Below are 16199 nucleotides of genomic sequence, written 5' to 3' on the forward strand. Positions count from 1 at the left end.
CTGTTAGAGGCAGCACAATCTAGCACAGTGATGCCCAAACTTTTCCAGTCATCTCCTCACCCCCCCTTACCAGTAATGGAATCTGCCCCCCACACACAAACCCTTCCTCCCCATTACTGCAGTTGGCTCAGCAGAAACTTGGGCGGATAGCAGAGCTGGGAGCCAAACTGGGGATAGGGAGGAGCTGGGACTAGAAGGGGAGCAGGTATGGGGGCGGACAAGAATGAGGGCAGACCTGGCTGGGGGCGAAGTGGAGCTGCAGCTGGGATAAGAGCTGGTTTGGGGGACAGAGCAAGACTGAGTGGTGCTCCCTCCCTGCCCCATACACCCCAGACATTTCTCCATGCCCCCTTAGGGGGGTACACCCCACAGTTTGGGGGCCACTTATCTAGTAGGCAAAGGAGCAGACAGGGAGTCAGGAGTCTCAGGTTCCATGTCTGACTTTCCTAGAATCATACAGTATGTGTCTAGGCAAAACTCCAGGCATTCTGGGCCTGTTTCCCAAGATAAAGGGGGGTAGGAAGGTGCTATAAAAAGTGCAGTGTATATTCTAAGAAAATCAGACATTGCAGCTACACTAAATGGTTGCTCCTTTTCCTCTCCAAGGGCAGAGACAGGCCATCTGCTGTGGGAATCACACCCACACAAAAGCAACGAACAAATCCAGACAGCTCTATCAATAAATAGTTTAATGAGGTTACAGGTCTGCAGGAAAACATGGCCACCCTCACTCCAGCTCCATCTTCTGTCCCGCCCGTCAGGCAGGGCGCAGCAATGCACACCCGCCCAACCAGCACATACCAGACCTGTACTGCAAGGCCGCAGCACCGCACTAGTCTTCACAGAAGAAACGGCTTCAGGCCCAGACACTGTCACAATTAATAATTCCCCTAGAACACACAACCTCTTCCTCTGGCCTCCGCTCCACTGCAGACAGGACGTGCTCCAAGGACCAGATGTTCAGTGGACTGCGGGTCCCAATCCACGCATGCCAAGACATCAAGACACAGGAAGATGAAATGAGTGGGAAAAAAAAGGGGCGGCAACTTCAGGCTGCTCATTCCCAACTGCACGTCTTGGAGGCTGTGCTCATGGATTGGAGGAAGCCCTAGAACGGGAGTCGCTTCAACTGCTCATATGTGATAAAAAACTGGGGGGCATGTCAAGGAACAGGGCCAATGTGCTCATGCAGCCCCCTGCCCCACACAGGCTCCTGAGCACTCCAGTCGCTGCTGACCAAAGTCTACATGCAGCAGGAAAGCCAGAGCAGCTCCACCCTCACAACCAGCATGGAAATCAGCACTGAGTTCCAGTGTCAGTCACTCCATGGAGCTCCCCCGCACTCCACACACGGCCAGCTGTCTCAGAGATATCCCATAGGTGGGAGCTGCAGACAACTCCCTGGAACCAGGGCTTGCTGGGGCATTCTGAGAGCCACTGAAGGGTTTGGCTCATTGGAAGCCCTGCACTGGTATTTCTAGGGTTAATCTGTAATGTCTGTTAGGGTGCCCACCTCCCACACCACCAGTCCCTTTACAGAACTCTACGGGCACGCACTCCCCTTGTGGAAAGGAGCCCCATTGCAGAGTGGTCACACATTCCTCCCCAGACACAACAAGCTTTTCCTCAACATACACGGAGCCACGTTCTGTATGAAGCTATAGGTGCTTGGGCAGTTAGAGCAGGATGTGAGAAGCCTGCAGGTAACCTTCTCACTGGGCTACTTAACTGCAAAGAGCTGCCGCACATCACCCCTTACCCCTAGCTGTCCAGGGCACAGGGTTTGGCTAGATGCTGTCTCGTGGGGCAGATTCACAGGGCCAGTGGTGCCTCTCTGCCAATGGCACAGCTACCCCTTCCCACTGCACAAGTACAGTGAGTAAGAAACAGTGCTACTGGTATTAAATCCTGCAGAGGCACCCAAGCTGGGATGCCCCATTCCTCCTCCTCTGAGTTCTAACATTAACCACTTGCAGGGTGGTGAAGGAGTTCCACAGGTTTCCAGCCAGGTGTCTATGGCTGCATCTACATAGCCCATGGCAGTGATGCTCCCAGCATGGGTGGACAGACTTGCACTTGTGGAGCTCATGCTAGCTCTAAAAGGAGCTGCACAGACAGCGCTTGGAAGTTGTGGCTTGGGCTGGAGCTCGGGCTCTGAAGTCTGGGGGTGGGGTGGGGTGGGCTGTGCAGACATTCCTAATAGCCACAATAGGTGTTAACAAGGAGCCATAAACTGCAGTGCTTTTAGCATGCTGATTACACCCACCTTCACCTGTCCATTCCACCCAACCCAGTCACTGCTGCTTGAATACCTGGGCCAGCATCTGGAGGAGACTGGAGTATGGATGAAAGCTAGTTGGCTGGCTGGGGTTCAATCCAGACAGGTGTTGCTGGGAGGAAGCAACCCGCAGTTATGCCAAGGCCAGTATCTCCCCTGTGATCGAGGATGATTGCTGAAGACTTGTTACTTGTCTATGGAATGGGGGCTGTGGTGGATGCTCATCTGCGGTTGGAAAGTCCCAATGCAGCAGTGACTGGGGTAGCTTTTACCCATCTACAGCCGGCCAGGAGATGGGATTTCTCTCAAATACAGATCTTGCTATTGTGATCGAGGCCTTTGTCTCCTTAAACTTGAATTGCTGCAGTTCAATTTACCATGAGGCTGCAACTTCATCTACCTGGAAACCTAATGCTGGTGCACAATGCAGGCCCATTTGCTAAGCAGTGCCACTAGTGGCAGCTCATGATACCACCCTCCATGATCTGCACTGGCTGCCTATTGAGTTTAACATGTGTTTTGGCCTATAAGGCTCTGAACTGCTAGGGAGCTGCCTACTTGAGACATGCCTCTGCCCATGCCATGCTGCCACCAACAGAGACTCTTGGGCTGGGTGAGTACTCTCTGTTAGGGCCTCTTTTCTTGTGATCACACTCTGACAAGGCCCCAATAGCCCTAATCGGCTGAGGTTACAAGGTATGCTGTAAAGCCCACCAGTGAGGCAGCGGCGGAAGCAGCTGAGGACAGGTTTGTATGGGAGGAAAGTGCATGGAGATTTTCAGCTCTACTGGTCACATGATTGGAAAGCAAACTGCTGTGGCTGACTGTTATTTTGGCAGCTATGTCTGAATGGTGTAGGACTGCACCCAGCAGGTAGGAGTTACTCTAGAGTACACTTGCTGGAACAGGTTTGTCCTGTTGGCCCTATTCCCTGCCACATGCTCACAGAAGGACAGAAAATCTGCAAGGCAAAGTCTAGTGGAATTTCTCCTACAGTCGTGTTAGGGGTTACCACAATACAGCTAAATGCCAACACAAGGCAAGGCCGCACTGCCACTTCCAAGAGGAAAATACCGCCAGAAGCCTTCCTTGAGGGGGCACTATGGCTAGAAGGGGAAGGGGAGTGGTCGAACCCCAGGGAAGCTCAGCAGAGGGAAGTCTCTAACCCTCCCAAACAGCTGGGACAGGATAGAGGGCTCAGCTGGCTGCCTCTGCCTCTCCAGTACATGTGCTTCCCACACTGGGAGGAGACATTTTTCAGAAAAGTAAAAAAGGGTCCAGTACAAGGCTGTACAGGGCTTGAGGTACAGGATAAATGCAAACATTTATCTGCAAACAGTGCCTGTTCCGATCGCCTGTCCCATGCATCCCAAGGCTTTCCCCAGACTTCATCCCAAAAGCAGGAGCCTGCCCAGAGACTGCCAGGCCCAAAGGGCTCAGAACAGATATGGGGAACCTCAAACAAAGCAGTTCAGGGTGCTCACTCTAATGAAGGTTTCTTACAATTATGAAGCCACAGAAGAACTCCCTACTCTTGTGACACAAGGGGGACAAAGGACTAGCCCCTCAGCAGACTACATTAGAAGTTACAATGCGCCCCCTCCCCCTGCTGGTTTCTTGGCCATACAGCAGGTTGCAGCTGTGCTGTATCCTGCAGGAGCACTGTCCATGAAGGGCAGGAAGTTCACCTGAGTTGGCCATTGCAGGGAAGACAGAGCCATGACTTGATTTGGTTAATGGGGACAATGGTGCCTGTCTAGAGCGAGAACCATGTCTGCCTTGTGTAGTTCTTTATGTCCTGGCCTTTCTCCAGCTAGCTGCACCCACACTGTCACCCAGTCACTCTTTAAAGGATACAATGATATTCCAAGGGCCAAGCCGGAGCCAGTTGGGCCAGAACCCTTTATAGAGTGCAAAGAAGCCCTCACTCTTCCATGTCTGGAGAAGAGAGAGACAGAGTGACCATGAGATGCTCCCCAAGCTCCTGATCATGTGCACAATGAAACAGGGTGCTTTCTGCTACAACGACTCCAGTAGTGTCCTAGTTGCTCTTGCCTATTCCTGGAGACGTGGTCTCCCCTCCCCACATACAATGTAGCATCCTCCAATACAGAACAACTCCAGTTTAACTGGGCTGGTGCAAGGCAAGATGTTCTTCTCAAAGCGCTGCTCTAAGAATTAGTTCGGGGCAGTTCTCTGCCCTGTGTTATACAGGGGGTCAGACTAGAGGACACAATGGTCCCTTCTGGCCTTGGAATCTATGAATAAGATCTTGGGCTGTCCCTGCTCTGACAGTCTCTCTCGCAACTCCCAGAGTCCCATTTCACAGGAGCAGGCCCGGGGGCAGCTCCTCAAGTCCATGTTTGTTGCACTGCAAGACATTCCCTGAGAAGAATGCTCCATGGTTGGTGCCTTTTGCTGCGGGGATCAGAATCACATGTGACATCAGAACGTGTTCAGGCTCAACTGGGCCCTGATGGCTGTGACCCCACTTGCCCAACACTATCTGGCTTCTTACCTTTACTAGACCATCCAGCGTGCCTTTATAGAGCTCCACACTCCCCACTATTGCCCTCTGGTTCATCATCCGTGTTCGCACCACATCCACTGGGTTGGAGGCAATGGCTCCGGCCAGCCCACATGTAAAACTGGAACTAAATGCATCAGAGTATTAGAGGCTACTCCGGACCCAGGCTGGTGACATGCCTCAGACAGACCTGAGGGCACAGAGAGAGCGCTCTCCAAAAGAACATAGTGCAGCTAACTTTTTTTGCTCAATCTGCTCTCACGCTGTCTGTTGCCATCCAGAAACCCATGGTGCAGGCAAGATGCACATGCCATCACTCAGGCAGGAGGAGCACAATTATCATTGCAACCATCTCCTAAATCCGAGCCCCCGAGGTTGTAATGCCCCATGGGGCTTGGGGATGTTTCAAGCCTCTCCTAAACTTGGATTCAGGGACAAGCTGCAGTTTCTTGCCACGACCCATGGAGATCTGCCAAGGGCTGTGGCACTGCAGTCATGGCAGGTGGGTTTGGGAAACCTGCAGGGGCTGAATTCAAGGACTGGGTGCATGGCTGGTGTTGGGGAAGCTTCTGCAGAGTGAGTGCTGCAAGAGTAGAAGATCCACACTGAGAATGGCAGCAGGGTAGAGCAGGGCAAAAGCATCAGTGTTGCTACTCCCCTCCCTTGTCCTTGCTCTCACTGTACCCTGGTGACTTCCTCCCTCCAGCCATGTGGTGCAAACTCAGTGGGTGCCCCATAGCACCCCCAGCTAAGAAACCCTGACAAAAGAATCACCCCACTGAACCACTCTGCAGCAACAGAATAGAATCAGAAGCCAGAGCAGGGGAGGAATGGGGAATAAAGTAGCTAGGAATGCAGCAGCTCATTTCACATGCTCTGCAGAATTTCTATTCCCCAACTCCCTTCACCTCTCCTCCTGTAAGTTCCACTGGGATCCTAGCTGGGAGACCTGCACCCCCTATTGCCCACGTGCCAGGCAGCTGAACTGCTGCGGAACTGCTCTCTGTAGACCCCCCCAAGTGGATGCCACTGCAGAGCCGCAGTCCTTGCCCCTTGGGTAGGATCTAGCCAAACTGCTGGTATTGCATTCAGCATAACTAGGAACAGGTCAAGAGTTAACACCACAGGCTGCACTGCACAGTTACATCCTGCCCTTCTCCAGCAGGTCTGACTGGCAACGCCTACCCCCACTGGATCCAAAGAGAGTAGAGGGGATTGCAGGTACTCACACGAAGTGGGCAAGGATCGTATCCCCCATGAACCCTGAGAGGATCAGGTGCTTCTTGGTGATGTCATAGACTGGCAGCTCCACTCCAACCACAATGGCAGCTCTCTGCGCCGTGGGGACTACACCCTACCAAACACAAGCACTCAATTTACCACTGGAGGCAGGGCCTCCTCCCTCCTAGACACTCTGCAAAGCCCTCCCATGGCAGTCAGCCCTGCAGCCCACTGACCACACCTTCTGGCTGCCTTCCTAGTTCATCAGCTGCACTTGCCCTTGGATAAGGGAAGCCCGCTGTATCTTGGTTTTACTCCCAGAGCCCTCCTCCCTTTGGGCATGACTCCCCTTCCCGGTTTTAAAGTGTTATGCCTGGCATCACTTCACTAGCGACATGAACTGTGTCTCCTACCACTCTGCCCCCTGGCCTGTAGCCTGGCTGGATCAGGCTCCTCACCTGCTCCCAGAGACCCCAGCTGAAGCCCTCAAATCATTCAACTTCTCCCACTGGGCAGCACCTAACAAAACTAGATGCCAGCAGAGATTAACCAGAAACAAGATGCAGCTATGCAGGGGCCATGTGGGGCCAAGTCCTTCCTGTCAGACCCCAGTCTCTGTTGCACCAAGGCCTATGATCTGGGAATCCTTCATGTTTTACTAGACTTGCAAAAGCGGGGCTGAGCTGGCAGACGGTCGCTCTGGCCTGAGAACAGGTTATAAAACAGCTGAAGGAAACAAGAGTAAGTTGGAAAGAGCCACCTGAACTGACTGCGAAGCAACCCTCAAGGACTCCAAACAGCCACCTGAACTGACTGCGAAGCAACCCTCAAGGACTCCAAACAGATGACCCATTTTCACAACACTGGATGAGAAATTCCTGGGTCAGAGAAAAACCATGGGCAATGGACTGGCAAAGTAGATGGGACAGTGATGGCTGCCCCTTCGGGGCACTGCAGTGAAGTGTAAGGGCATCAATGTCCTGGAGGCCACTATCTCACCCAAAGGAAAACCCTTTGGCCTGCGTATGCTGGGGGAATTCTTTAATACATCCAGCTGGCAAACAGGCCAATGAGGAGTTGCGGCCCTCAGACCACACCAATCTGCAATGACCTGAGGGAGGTTGATTTAAGAATCCCATCGCCCATCCCTCACAAGCTGTTTCATGTCTATCCTCTTCCCTATCTTCTTTGGCTTCTGTGTAACTATTTCCAAACTTGGCCAGCTACAGCATTAATTCACCTCCACACTACCATTGCCACAACCAGTATGACAGGCTGAGGCAGCACAAGCAGGCTCACCTCAGCACGAAGGAGAGATGGCAGGAGGTGGCCAGGGCTTGCTAGCTCTTAGACCAGGAGAGTGAGCTGGGGCCAGGGCTAGCACGCACCCACTTGTGACTGACCTGACTGTGTACTGTATCCTGCCTGCAGCACGTGTCCGTGAGACAGATGTTTTCCTTTCATTTCTATCCTCTCTTCCCTCTCGTGTGCGTTTGTCTAGAGAGCAGGAATAATCTTAACAGTAACCACTGAGCCAAAACCAGCAGGGGAGACTGACCCCAGACCCCACCCCTCCCTTCCAGCCCAGGAGGCTCTGGAGCAAGTGAGAGACTTAGGGACAAGTATCTTCCCTCTGAAGGATTGTACTGAATGCAAGGAAGAGATAAAGGGGAACGCTCCATTTGGGAAAGCCGTCTGACTTGGGAATCCCAGTACTGGAGCTCGCTCCAGTTTGGGTTTGCTGGTTGAAGTCCATGGAAGAATTTCTACAGGTCACTATAGTAAAAGCAAGCCAAAGTATCTTACCACAAACCCCAAGCAGCGTGGTTAACAGTAACAAGTGGGCTCTAAAGAATCTTAACACCTTTAAGCTCAAGATCCTGTCTTCACAATCTGCCCTTCCAGCAGTCAGCAGGAAGCTGCCATCCTGCTGTCATTCATACACACAGGACAAATTCCAGGCAACAAGGGATAGGGGGTCTCAGGCTGGACACGAGGCAGAGCTGAAGCTGGTGCAGAACATTAACAGTGGATTTTCTCACCTTCAAACAATGTGTGTCTTTATACTGAAGTGTTCTGGTGAGGACATTCAAGGAAAACCACTTGCTGACATTGAGAATTCCTCCTCCTGACAGCATGCTCAGCCTCAGGCTTCTATGAGGAGACTACGAGCTATTCTGCTGAGCTCTGCAGACTCTTCCCCACTATGTCACAAGGGAGTGCTCAAAACCCACTCAAAGATACCCAAGCTGAGTCACTCTCCAAGAGGTGAGCTAGGGGGAGGAACAAGGAGTCCTGCAGGGAGAAGCAAACTGCCTGACCCTACTCTGCATGTTAACTATTCTGCGACTGTACATTCTGGGAAAGGGGCAGGTTTTGGAAAAGACTGGACTCTGTGCATGAGGGGACCTGCTCCATTCACATCCTGCTTGTGTCCCAATCCAGCACATACACAGAGTGACTTTAGCCACAGTTTCTCCATGGACAGCAGTCAAAACAGCAAGGCTGCTCCTGTCCTTGGCCCGTTCACTCTCCAGATGCTTCACTTACGCCAAGGGATAGCAGCACACTGGGATCAGAAGGTGAACTCACCACCTGGCTTTAGTCAGCAAATGGCAGCTGAGGAAGCAGCTTACTCTTCTGCTGCTTGAGTAGAAAGGACTCTCAGCAGTGGGTGCTTACCCTCCAGAGCCCCCGTGTGCCTTCCTGCTGGTAGATATCGATGAAGCTGCCAATCATGCCCCCCTGGAATAAGCTGCCTTGAGCTTGCATTCGAATCTGAAATGAGGGGACAGATTCCATCAGGCAGCAGTGGCTGCAAAGCAGTTATGTCAACATACAGATTCAGCTCCCATCTAGGAGGGGAAAAATAGCCACGTATAGCAGAGCAACATCCAACTGCCCAGTGGAAGAGTTATTCAGGGGCCAGGAAAGTGAATTTGGAGGAGTGGCTAGCAGCTCGCAGCACCATGAAAATGACAATGGACTGGAGAGGGCAGGACCTTATAGGACTAGCTAATGGACCTCAGTGCTCAGAGGTGAGACAAAGAACAAAGCCAGGGAGGCCATTTCTTTTTTTAAACAGAGGCTGAGCCCCGTGTGAATTCAACCAAGAGAGACTCCCGCAGATGAGGCTCCCCTGGACCTAGCACCAGGACAAAGAACAGGCCAGGCTGGGCTCTGCAGTCACTCGCAGGACTGGAGTAAGAGAGGGCTACAGATCAGAATGGAGGTGCATCACCAGAGCTGCGTGTAGTGGCCATGGGGAAGAGGGGAGAAGGCTTGTGGCATGCCTGGCTACTGGCCAGCACTCTTAGCCCTTTGCGCAGTTCACCCAGTGGCTTGGGCTCCAGAGGATCTTTCACCACAGAGCTCAGCAGCTGCATTTTCCATCTCCTTCCTGCACTGGGCTGTGGCTTGGAGGACAGTCTGCTCCAGCTGGAAGACATGCTGCTTTAAAGGAAAGAATAGTTTAATCATATCAGGACCTGGCCCAGCAGGGATGATCCCACAAAACAGGCACCTCTTACCTTCAGCACATCTGTCGGGTTGGCCAGCGTGGACGAGATCACCCCTGAAACCACCCCACAGATCATGTTGATTAGCAGCGTCTCATCTGCAATCAAGCAGGGGGAAAGAAGGTCAGAGCCCAGAGATGGTGATGCAGGGACCTACCAGAGAAACTGAAAAGCTTTGGGAAGGAAAGGATGGAAAAGTCCAGCTGCTAATGCAGAGAGCAAAGCTGTGGGGTGCAGAGACCAACCAATTAACTGTACACTGTTGACAAACCTGTCCCCTAGCTGCCAGGGCCTGAAGACAGTGGCAGGGATGTTGGGGCTTCAGCAGTATTCCACAGAGGAGAAGGCAGTCTCTGAACTCAGAGCCTGGCAGATCAGGAAAGAAGAAGATTGCCAAGCACCTCATTTCTAGAGGCAATTATCTGTAATTTCAACCTCGCCAATGGCATTGTGAGCTGATTTCATGGCCACTGGATTTGCGAATGATTTTTGGGTCATCCAGTGCTGTAGAGCTTTGAGCTGGAATCCTTAGCGGCTGCATCCGAAACACACACAGGACAGAGACTGGACAGCCCAGACAGAGTGGGTTAGGAGCAATTAGTTCAGAAAGAAAAGCGTCCAGGCCCAGAGTTAGAGCAGTGGTTATGCTGGGAAAGGGCAATGGTACTGACCGCAGCACTCTCCAGAGGAGACCAGGCCACTGGCAGCCCCAGCCCTGCAGAGAAACAAACATTTAGGACTCAGTACCAAGCTGGAAGTGCTGCAGCAGCAAATGGAAACAGACAACTTGTGACCCAATTCACATTCCATGGAGTCAGATGCAGGGAAGGACCATCACTTGTTAGTTAGGGCAGCACCTGGGACTGCATTCTATCCCAGGCTTGCTGCATGGCTGTGGGCAAGTCCTTCCTCATCAGTAACTCAGGGGCCCACCTCTTGAGGTGGGGACTGCAAGTCAAATCCATCAGGGTTTGTCAAACGCTCAGAGCTCCTTGAGAGAAACAGCATTGGATTTTTATTGCTTCAGTGTAGGTGAGAAGAGTGGAGATCCTGTGGCCTGCCCCAGAGCAGCCAGGAAAGCACATCTCAGGACTGTTCACACACGTCCAGCTCTGGAGAAAGGGAGAAGGCACAGAGCTAAGGGGACGATAAACTCTGAGCAATGGCACTGGGGCTCAAAGCCTCTGGCAGGGTGATGGGAAAGGTTAAGGCTTGGTTAACTAAACTGCTACTGTGCAGGGGCAGTCCCGGGGGGTGGGGTGGGGTGGGAAGGGGCTTTGTCCTGAAAGCAGCTGGGAAACTGGAATGATAAATAAGAATCAGATACTTTGAGGAAGGCGAGGTGTTATCTAGGCCTCAATTCTGAAACTGCAAAATGGGGATAATTCTTCCTTTCCCCACCCTTTTTTCTGTTTAGATGGGGAACACTTGGGGGCAGGGCCTGCCTCTCATATGAGTCTGAGCAGCAACCAGCACATTGAGACCGCTATCATTACATAAAAAAAAAATCATCCCCAGTGTTGGGACAGCAGGAAACGGAATACAACTCAGCTTCTTTGGGATTCAGCAGCTGGGCTGGGTAGAGAAGGGAAAGAACCAAGAAATTGAATGGGTGGGGGCCTGGCCTCAAGATTTCACATTGTGCCCTTTGTGACAGTCCCACAGGTATCTCAACATGAGGCTTCACTGACACTGACCTTCTAAGCGATCTACAAACAGCCGCTTCAGGCTCTGGTAAATGCCAATCTTTATGGTGCCATAAGATGCCTGTCTCAGCAATGCAGGAGCAATCCTGCAAGGGCAAATAAACACAAGATCTGGTTACATGCTGCACGGCCTGCTAGCACCACTGTGCCCCTGCAGGCTCCAGCATAGCTCACTCCCCCTCAGATACAGGCTCCAGTATGCACAGCTCATGTAACACGCACACCTGTTGTGGGCTCCCGTGCACTGACAAGGGAGCTCAGCATCACAATACCTCCATGGATTTTGAGAACAGGCCAAGACTGGAACAGCAGAGGATGCTGCATGGTAAGGGATAAGCCCTTCAGCAGGATGGGCTCATACAGACCCTGTCTGCGCTGTGGGTTGCTCATGGCAGAATTACCAGTTCAAAGATTATTGAGTGCCAAACTCAGCCCTTCTGAACATGAAGAAAAGGAGAAGCCTGCACTTGCTGTCCGTATTCTAGTGCCTGACACAAAACTGCTTTGAAGGGGCTTTTACAAGACACTCAGCAAGGAGTTACCCCCTACTTCCCCACCTTTATGTCACTGTTATACAGATAGCAGCTCCCAAGAGGTGGCCAGCTATCACACCCACATGCCTAACGCCAGTGAGAGAGGCAAAGTGCTGTCTGAGAAGTACGACTTTGCACGTACTTGGCATGGCATGGGGATGGACTGGCAACACATCTCCAAAAGAGCCAGACCCAAATATGTTTAGACTATAGCAGCCTAGCAGGCTTTTGGAGAAAGAACAAAGAGGCTGGCCTGCCTGCCTCCCTCCCCATCTCCTCTGGGACTTCCTGGGTCTTTATTTGGATATTTGAGACCCATACATCATCTTGGGACACTGACCAAACAGACTAGCTGCTGGAGAGTCCAAGGACTAGAAGGAGTTTCACCTAGACTTGCAGTGACAGGCTGCGTTCCCAGGCTTTTTAACCAACATTCAGTAGAAAAGATGTGGCGGTGGCTCAGTATGGGAAAAGGGAGAGCACATGGCCACAGGTCAGACTGTAGCCCTCTCCCCGAAAGGTGCAGCAGGGCAAGGTGCGTGGGGAAGGGGACTCTGCACACCTAGGATATCAAGCAGAGAGCCTTTTGCTGGGAAAAAGAGGCATCAGACCTTACCCGGAATAGAGAGCCAGAATCCCCTCCTCCTTATAGATGCGGAACAAGGCATGAAACATGCCCCGGTACTTGATCTCTTGGAAGCGAGCATCAACGCTTTGACCTTGCACTTGGAGGCGCGTTTTGGTGAGGTCCACAGGAAAGGTCCCTAAAATGGAGAAAGGCTCCAGTCAGGCTGCAGTCCCTGCAAGGTGAGGGGGAACAGCACCCCAGGAAACAGACTAGCACCCATCAGGTCTCTGGCGCCCGGAGGGCCAGCACCTCAAACAAATCTCTTGCGTTAAAGAGCTCAAACAGACTGCACAGAGTAAAGTCACACAGAGAGGCTGCCTCCCATCCCACCTCCTTTGTGCCCCTGGGACAAGGACAGGTACTTTATATTACAAGACCAGAACCAATCATTGTGATGGTCAGACTGGCTTCTTGCACAACACAGGCCAGAGAATTTCAGCCAGCGATTCCTGTATTGAAACTAACAATATGTGGGTAAACTAGAGCAGATCTTTTTAGAAAGAGAGATCCAGCCTTGACTTAAAGACTGTGGTAGGGAATTCATCTTTGGAAGTTGGCCCCATGGTTAATTGTCTTTACTGTAAAAAGCGGCCCCTCGTTTCCAGTCCGAGTTTATCTAGCTTTCAGCCACTAGAGCTTATTCTGCCTTTATCTGCTATGACACAGAGCTCTCTACTGCCAAAAATCTCCCCACACGAGTGCGTGTAGTATCTTAACTGTCTCAGGCGAGCTACAGAGAGTCTGCTCCTGCAGTCTGCCGCGGGAAGGCGGGTTTGCCAGACCAGGCTCAAATCGGTCTTGTAGCTTCTCTCTGCTCTTTCTGTAAACACCCTCTCCGAAGCGTGCAACCCTACAGACCCAACGCCACTCCCCTGGCCTGCTCACACTCTCCCCCGCAGCGCGGCGCCGGGAGCCCAGCTCAGCGCCTTGCCCGCCGTTACCACGAGCCCTTCCAGGGGCCAGCCTGCCGGGAGGGGCGCAGCTCCCCGCCCCCGGCTAAAGGCTCCCGGGGTACAGCCCAGGGGCGCGACCCCGCGCCTCACCGAACTCGGCCACCAGGGAGGCCAGCCCGCCGTACACGAAGGGTTTCCAGTTCAGCGCGGACATCGCATGGCGGAGCGGGGCCCGGGACGGACCGGACACGGGACTTCACGTCACGACAGCGCGTGCCTGAAACGGACCGGTACCCCAGCTAGGGAGAACAGATTCGACGCGGCAATGGATGCGCGTGCGCGGGGCGGAGTTCCCGCGAGAGAGGCTGGGGGCGGGGATAGGGCGTCCTTCGGTCGCGCCTTCTGGACGCACAGCCGCGCGAGCGACGGCGCTGAGCAGTGACGTGAGCGACCGCTGACCGGAGATCTGCGGCGTCGGGCTTGTTGTCCCTTGGTGCAGCAGGGCCGCGCGGGGGCCGCCTCTTTCGATTGGACAGTGCCCCTTCGCCCAGCGTGGTGACGCACGGACCCCGCTCCCCGCTATGCTGGGGCGGGTTTTACTTTTTTGGCCCAATCAGGTTTGTTATGGGTGGTTGTCCTGGCAATGCGCTCGGCACGACCACCGTGGACCCACTCCGTCTTCTCCTGTCCAGACAGCTCGGGTGGTCCCCAGGCTGGCTGCGCTGGTGCTCCGAATCCGGGGAGTCCTGGCCCCACTGCGCGCAGCCTGAGGGCGAGTGTTGCGGGAAGCCTCCTTTGCGCGTGAGGGAAAGGGGAGAAATCCCGCCCCTCGCCCGCGCAGTCAGCGCCGGGGGGTCAGACCGGCCCGGCCTCTGCAAGGTGCCTCGCCAGGTTTGTGTTGCCGCACTTACAGAGCACTAGCTGCTGCAGCCAGGGAACCTCTTCGCCCCAGACAGCAGGCCCAGCGTTTCTGGGGATGCTCTGATGTCTGGCCCTACCTCTGCGCCCGGCTGGCTGAAGCCACACCCACCGAGGAAAGGTGTCAAATGTGATTCAAGTGCCACCCCCCATAGGGCTAAACATGTCCCTGGGAGACAGATTGCTACTGCAGTGATGTGAGACTGGCAGTACATTGGCACAAGAGTACAGTAGGAACCCATTCTGCAATGGGCACAGGGACAAAAGAAGCAGGACTTGCTGCCATTCTAGATGGTGTGGCACCCATGAGTGTGGAATACTTCAGAAGTTGCATATGGCTTAGGACCAAAGGAGAAATGGTCTGAAGTAAATAGGATGAAATTCAAGAAGGACACATGCAAAGTACTCCATTTAGGAAGGAACAATCAGTTGCACACATACAAAATGGGAAATGACTGCCTAGGAAGGAGTATGGCAGAAAGGGATCTAGGGGTCATAGTGGATCACAAGCTAAATATGAATCAACAGTATAACACTGATATTTGGTGTTTTTGCAACATTCTGGGATGTATTAGCAGGAGTGTTGTAAGCAAGACACGAGAAGTAATTCCTCCGCTCTGATTAGGCCTCAAAAGTGGAGTATCATGTTCAGTTCTGGGTGCCACGTTTCAGGAAAGATGTGGACAAATTAGAGAGAGTCCAGAGAAGAGCAACCAAAATGATTAATGATCTAGAAAACATGACTTATGAGGAAAGATTGAAAAAATTAGGTTTTTTAATTATCTCAACAACATAAAGTGTTGATAAATGTTATAGTGAAATGCTTGACCACACTTTGGTTAAGATTATATATATATATTTTTTTTTAAAGAGACCAAACAACCAATGTCAGGTTTATTGCTATAAGCCAATAAGAATCTAGTACAGGAAAATGGTATCATAGTGAACCTATCTCCATTAAAGCACCTTGTACAACATTGTTACATTCACCTTATGCAGCAGGTATGCTCCCAAAATTACACCCCTCAAGCCATCTTTTTATACTCTACCTGTTTACAGATAAAAGGTACGTTATATGTCATCTGAAACTAGATTTAACTATTCAGCTTTCTACCTTATCTTTCTGGTACCATGGTGTACCCCTCATCTCTTTGTTCTGAACACATGCATTCCAGGTCCCAGGGAGCATGAAGGCACCTCCTAGATTTGTACTAAGGTAGAACAATCATATCCATCCTGGTCCTTTGGGACTCTCCAGTACTGGCCTGTGAAAATCCCTACCTGTTGCTATGGTAAAATAATCATAGGCCCTGATCCAGACAACTTTTGTATCTACTTAACCCAAGCTTACTTCAACTCATGCAAGGTATTATGAGATACTTAACAGAATTATAGTAAAGGTATAGACCCATTTAGACTACATAACTGCTATAAAATATTTGTGCTTAATGCATTCTAATGTATATGGTGCAGATAATACATAATACAATATATATGCTAGCCAGCATGTATTGGTCAACATGAAAATACCAACCAACCACATCTATGGGCCATCATTCACCTGAATGGATTGATAGCCCTGGTATGTTTTTCTCAATATATGTTTTAGTTTAAAACATCTTATTCAAACTAAAGTTTATTCTTTTCACTGTTTCAAATTGAGTGAAGTTGGCAGAAACTTTTTTAGCTGCCATTTGCTATAGCAAGACATCTAGATAATTTAAAAAAATTTCTAGTCAAGTATTGTGAAACATTTCAAACTCAGTAACAGCATTAAGACCCGTAAAGGGCCTGTTAATCCTTTCCTTACTGCCCAGGTGAACAATGCTGGTGGGTACAGCTGGCCATTGCCCATTGTGACATTAGCTCACAGAAGTTGGCAGGATCCCATAGCACTGGAAACTGGACCACTATGCAGAGGGACTGGTCAGAATTATAACTGACGAGGTTTGAAGTGATAGAACTTAGCCATTACAC

The 16199-nt window shown here is 51.6% G+C and overlaps 1 protein-coding gene across 2 annotated transcripts; it reads right to left on the reverse strand.

Moving 5' to 3' along the window:
• Window positions 1-672: 672 nt before the first annotated feature.
• Window positions 673-13667, reverse strand: SLC25A14 (solute carrier family 25 member 14). 2 transcript variants are annotated; one of them, XM_054040102.1, is made up of 9 exons: window positions 13455-13667; window positions 12400-12547; window positions 11242-11336; window positions 9557-9642; window positions 8709-8804; window positions 6035-6159; window positions 4797-4932; window positions 4136-4216; window positions 673-1150 (listed from the first exon to the last, which is right to left on the reverse strand). In XM_054040102.1, the coding sequence occupies exons 1-9, from the start codon at window positions 13516-13518 to the stop codon at window positions 1109-1111; spliced, it is 873 nt and encodes a 290-aa protein (XP_053896077.1). In that variant the 5' UTR covers window positions 13519-13667; the 3' UTR covers window positions 673-1108. The 2 variants fall into 2 exon arrangements, with proteins under 2 accessions (XP_053896077.1, XP_053896078.1); XM_054040103.1 differs by having other exon boundaries at window positions 13490-13666.
• Window positions 13668-16199: the final 2532 nt, after the last annotated feature.

The sequence above is a fragment of the Malaclemys terrapin genome, chromosome 9 (assembly GCF_027887155.1).
Source record: "Malaclemys terrapin pileata isolate rMalTer1 chromosome 9, rMalTer1.hap1, whole genome shotgun sequence".
NCBI lineage: Eukaryota > Metazoa > Chordata > Testudines > Emydidae > Malaclemys > Malaclemys terrapin.

Bases quoted from the DNA above. Each gene is read 5' to 3' on its own strand.
- SLC25A14 (XM_054040102.1), bottom strand. From the start codon at position 13,518: ATGTCCGCGCTGAACTGGAAACCCTTCGTGTACGGCGGGCTGGCCTCC. The intron at 8,805-9,556 runs GTAAGAGGTGCC...CCCTCATTTCAG, and splicing joins ACCCGACAGATGTGCTGAAG to ATTCGAATGCAAGCTCAAGG. The intron at 6,160-8,708 runs GTAAGCACCCAC...TGTGTTTGGTAG, and splicing joins GCACACGGGGGCTCTGGAGG to GGTGTAGTCCCCACGGCGCA.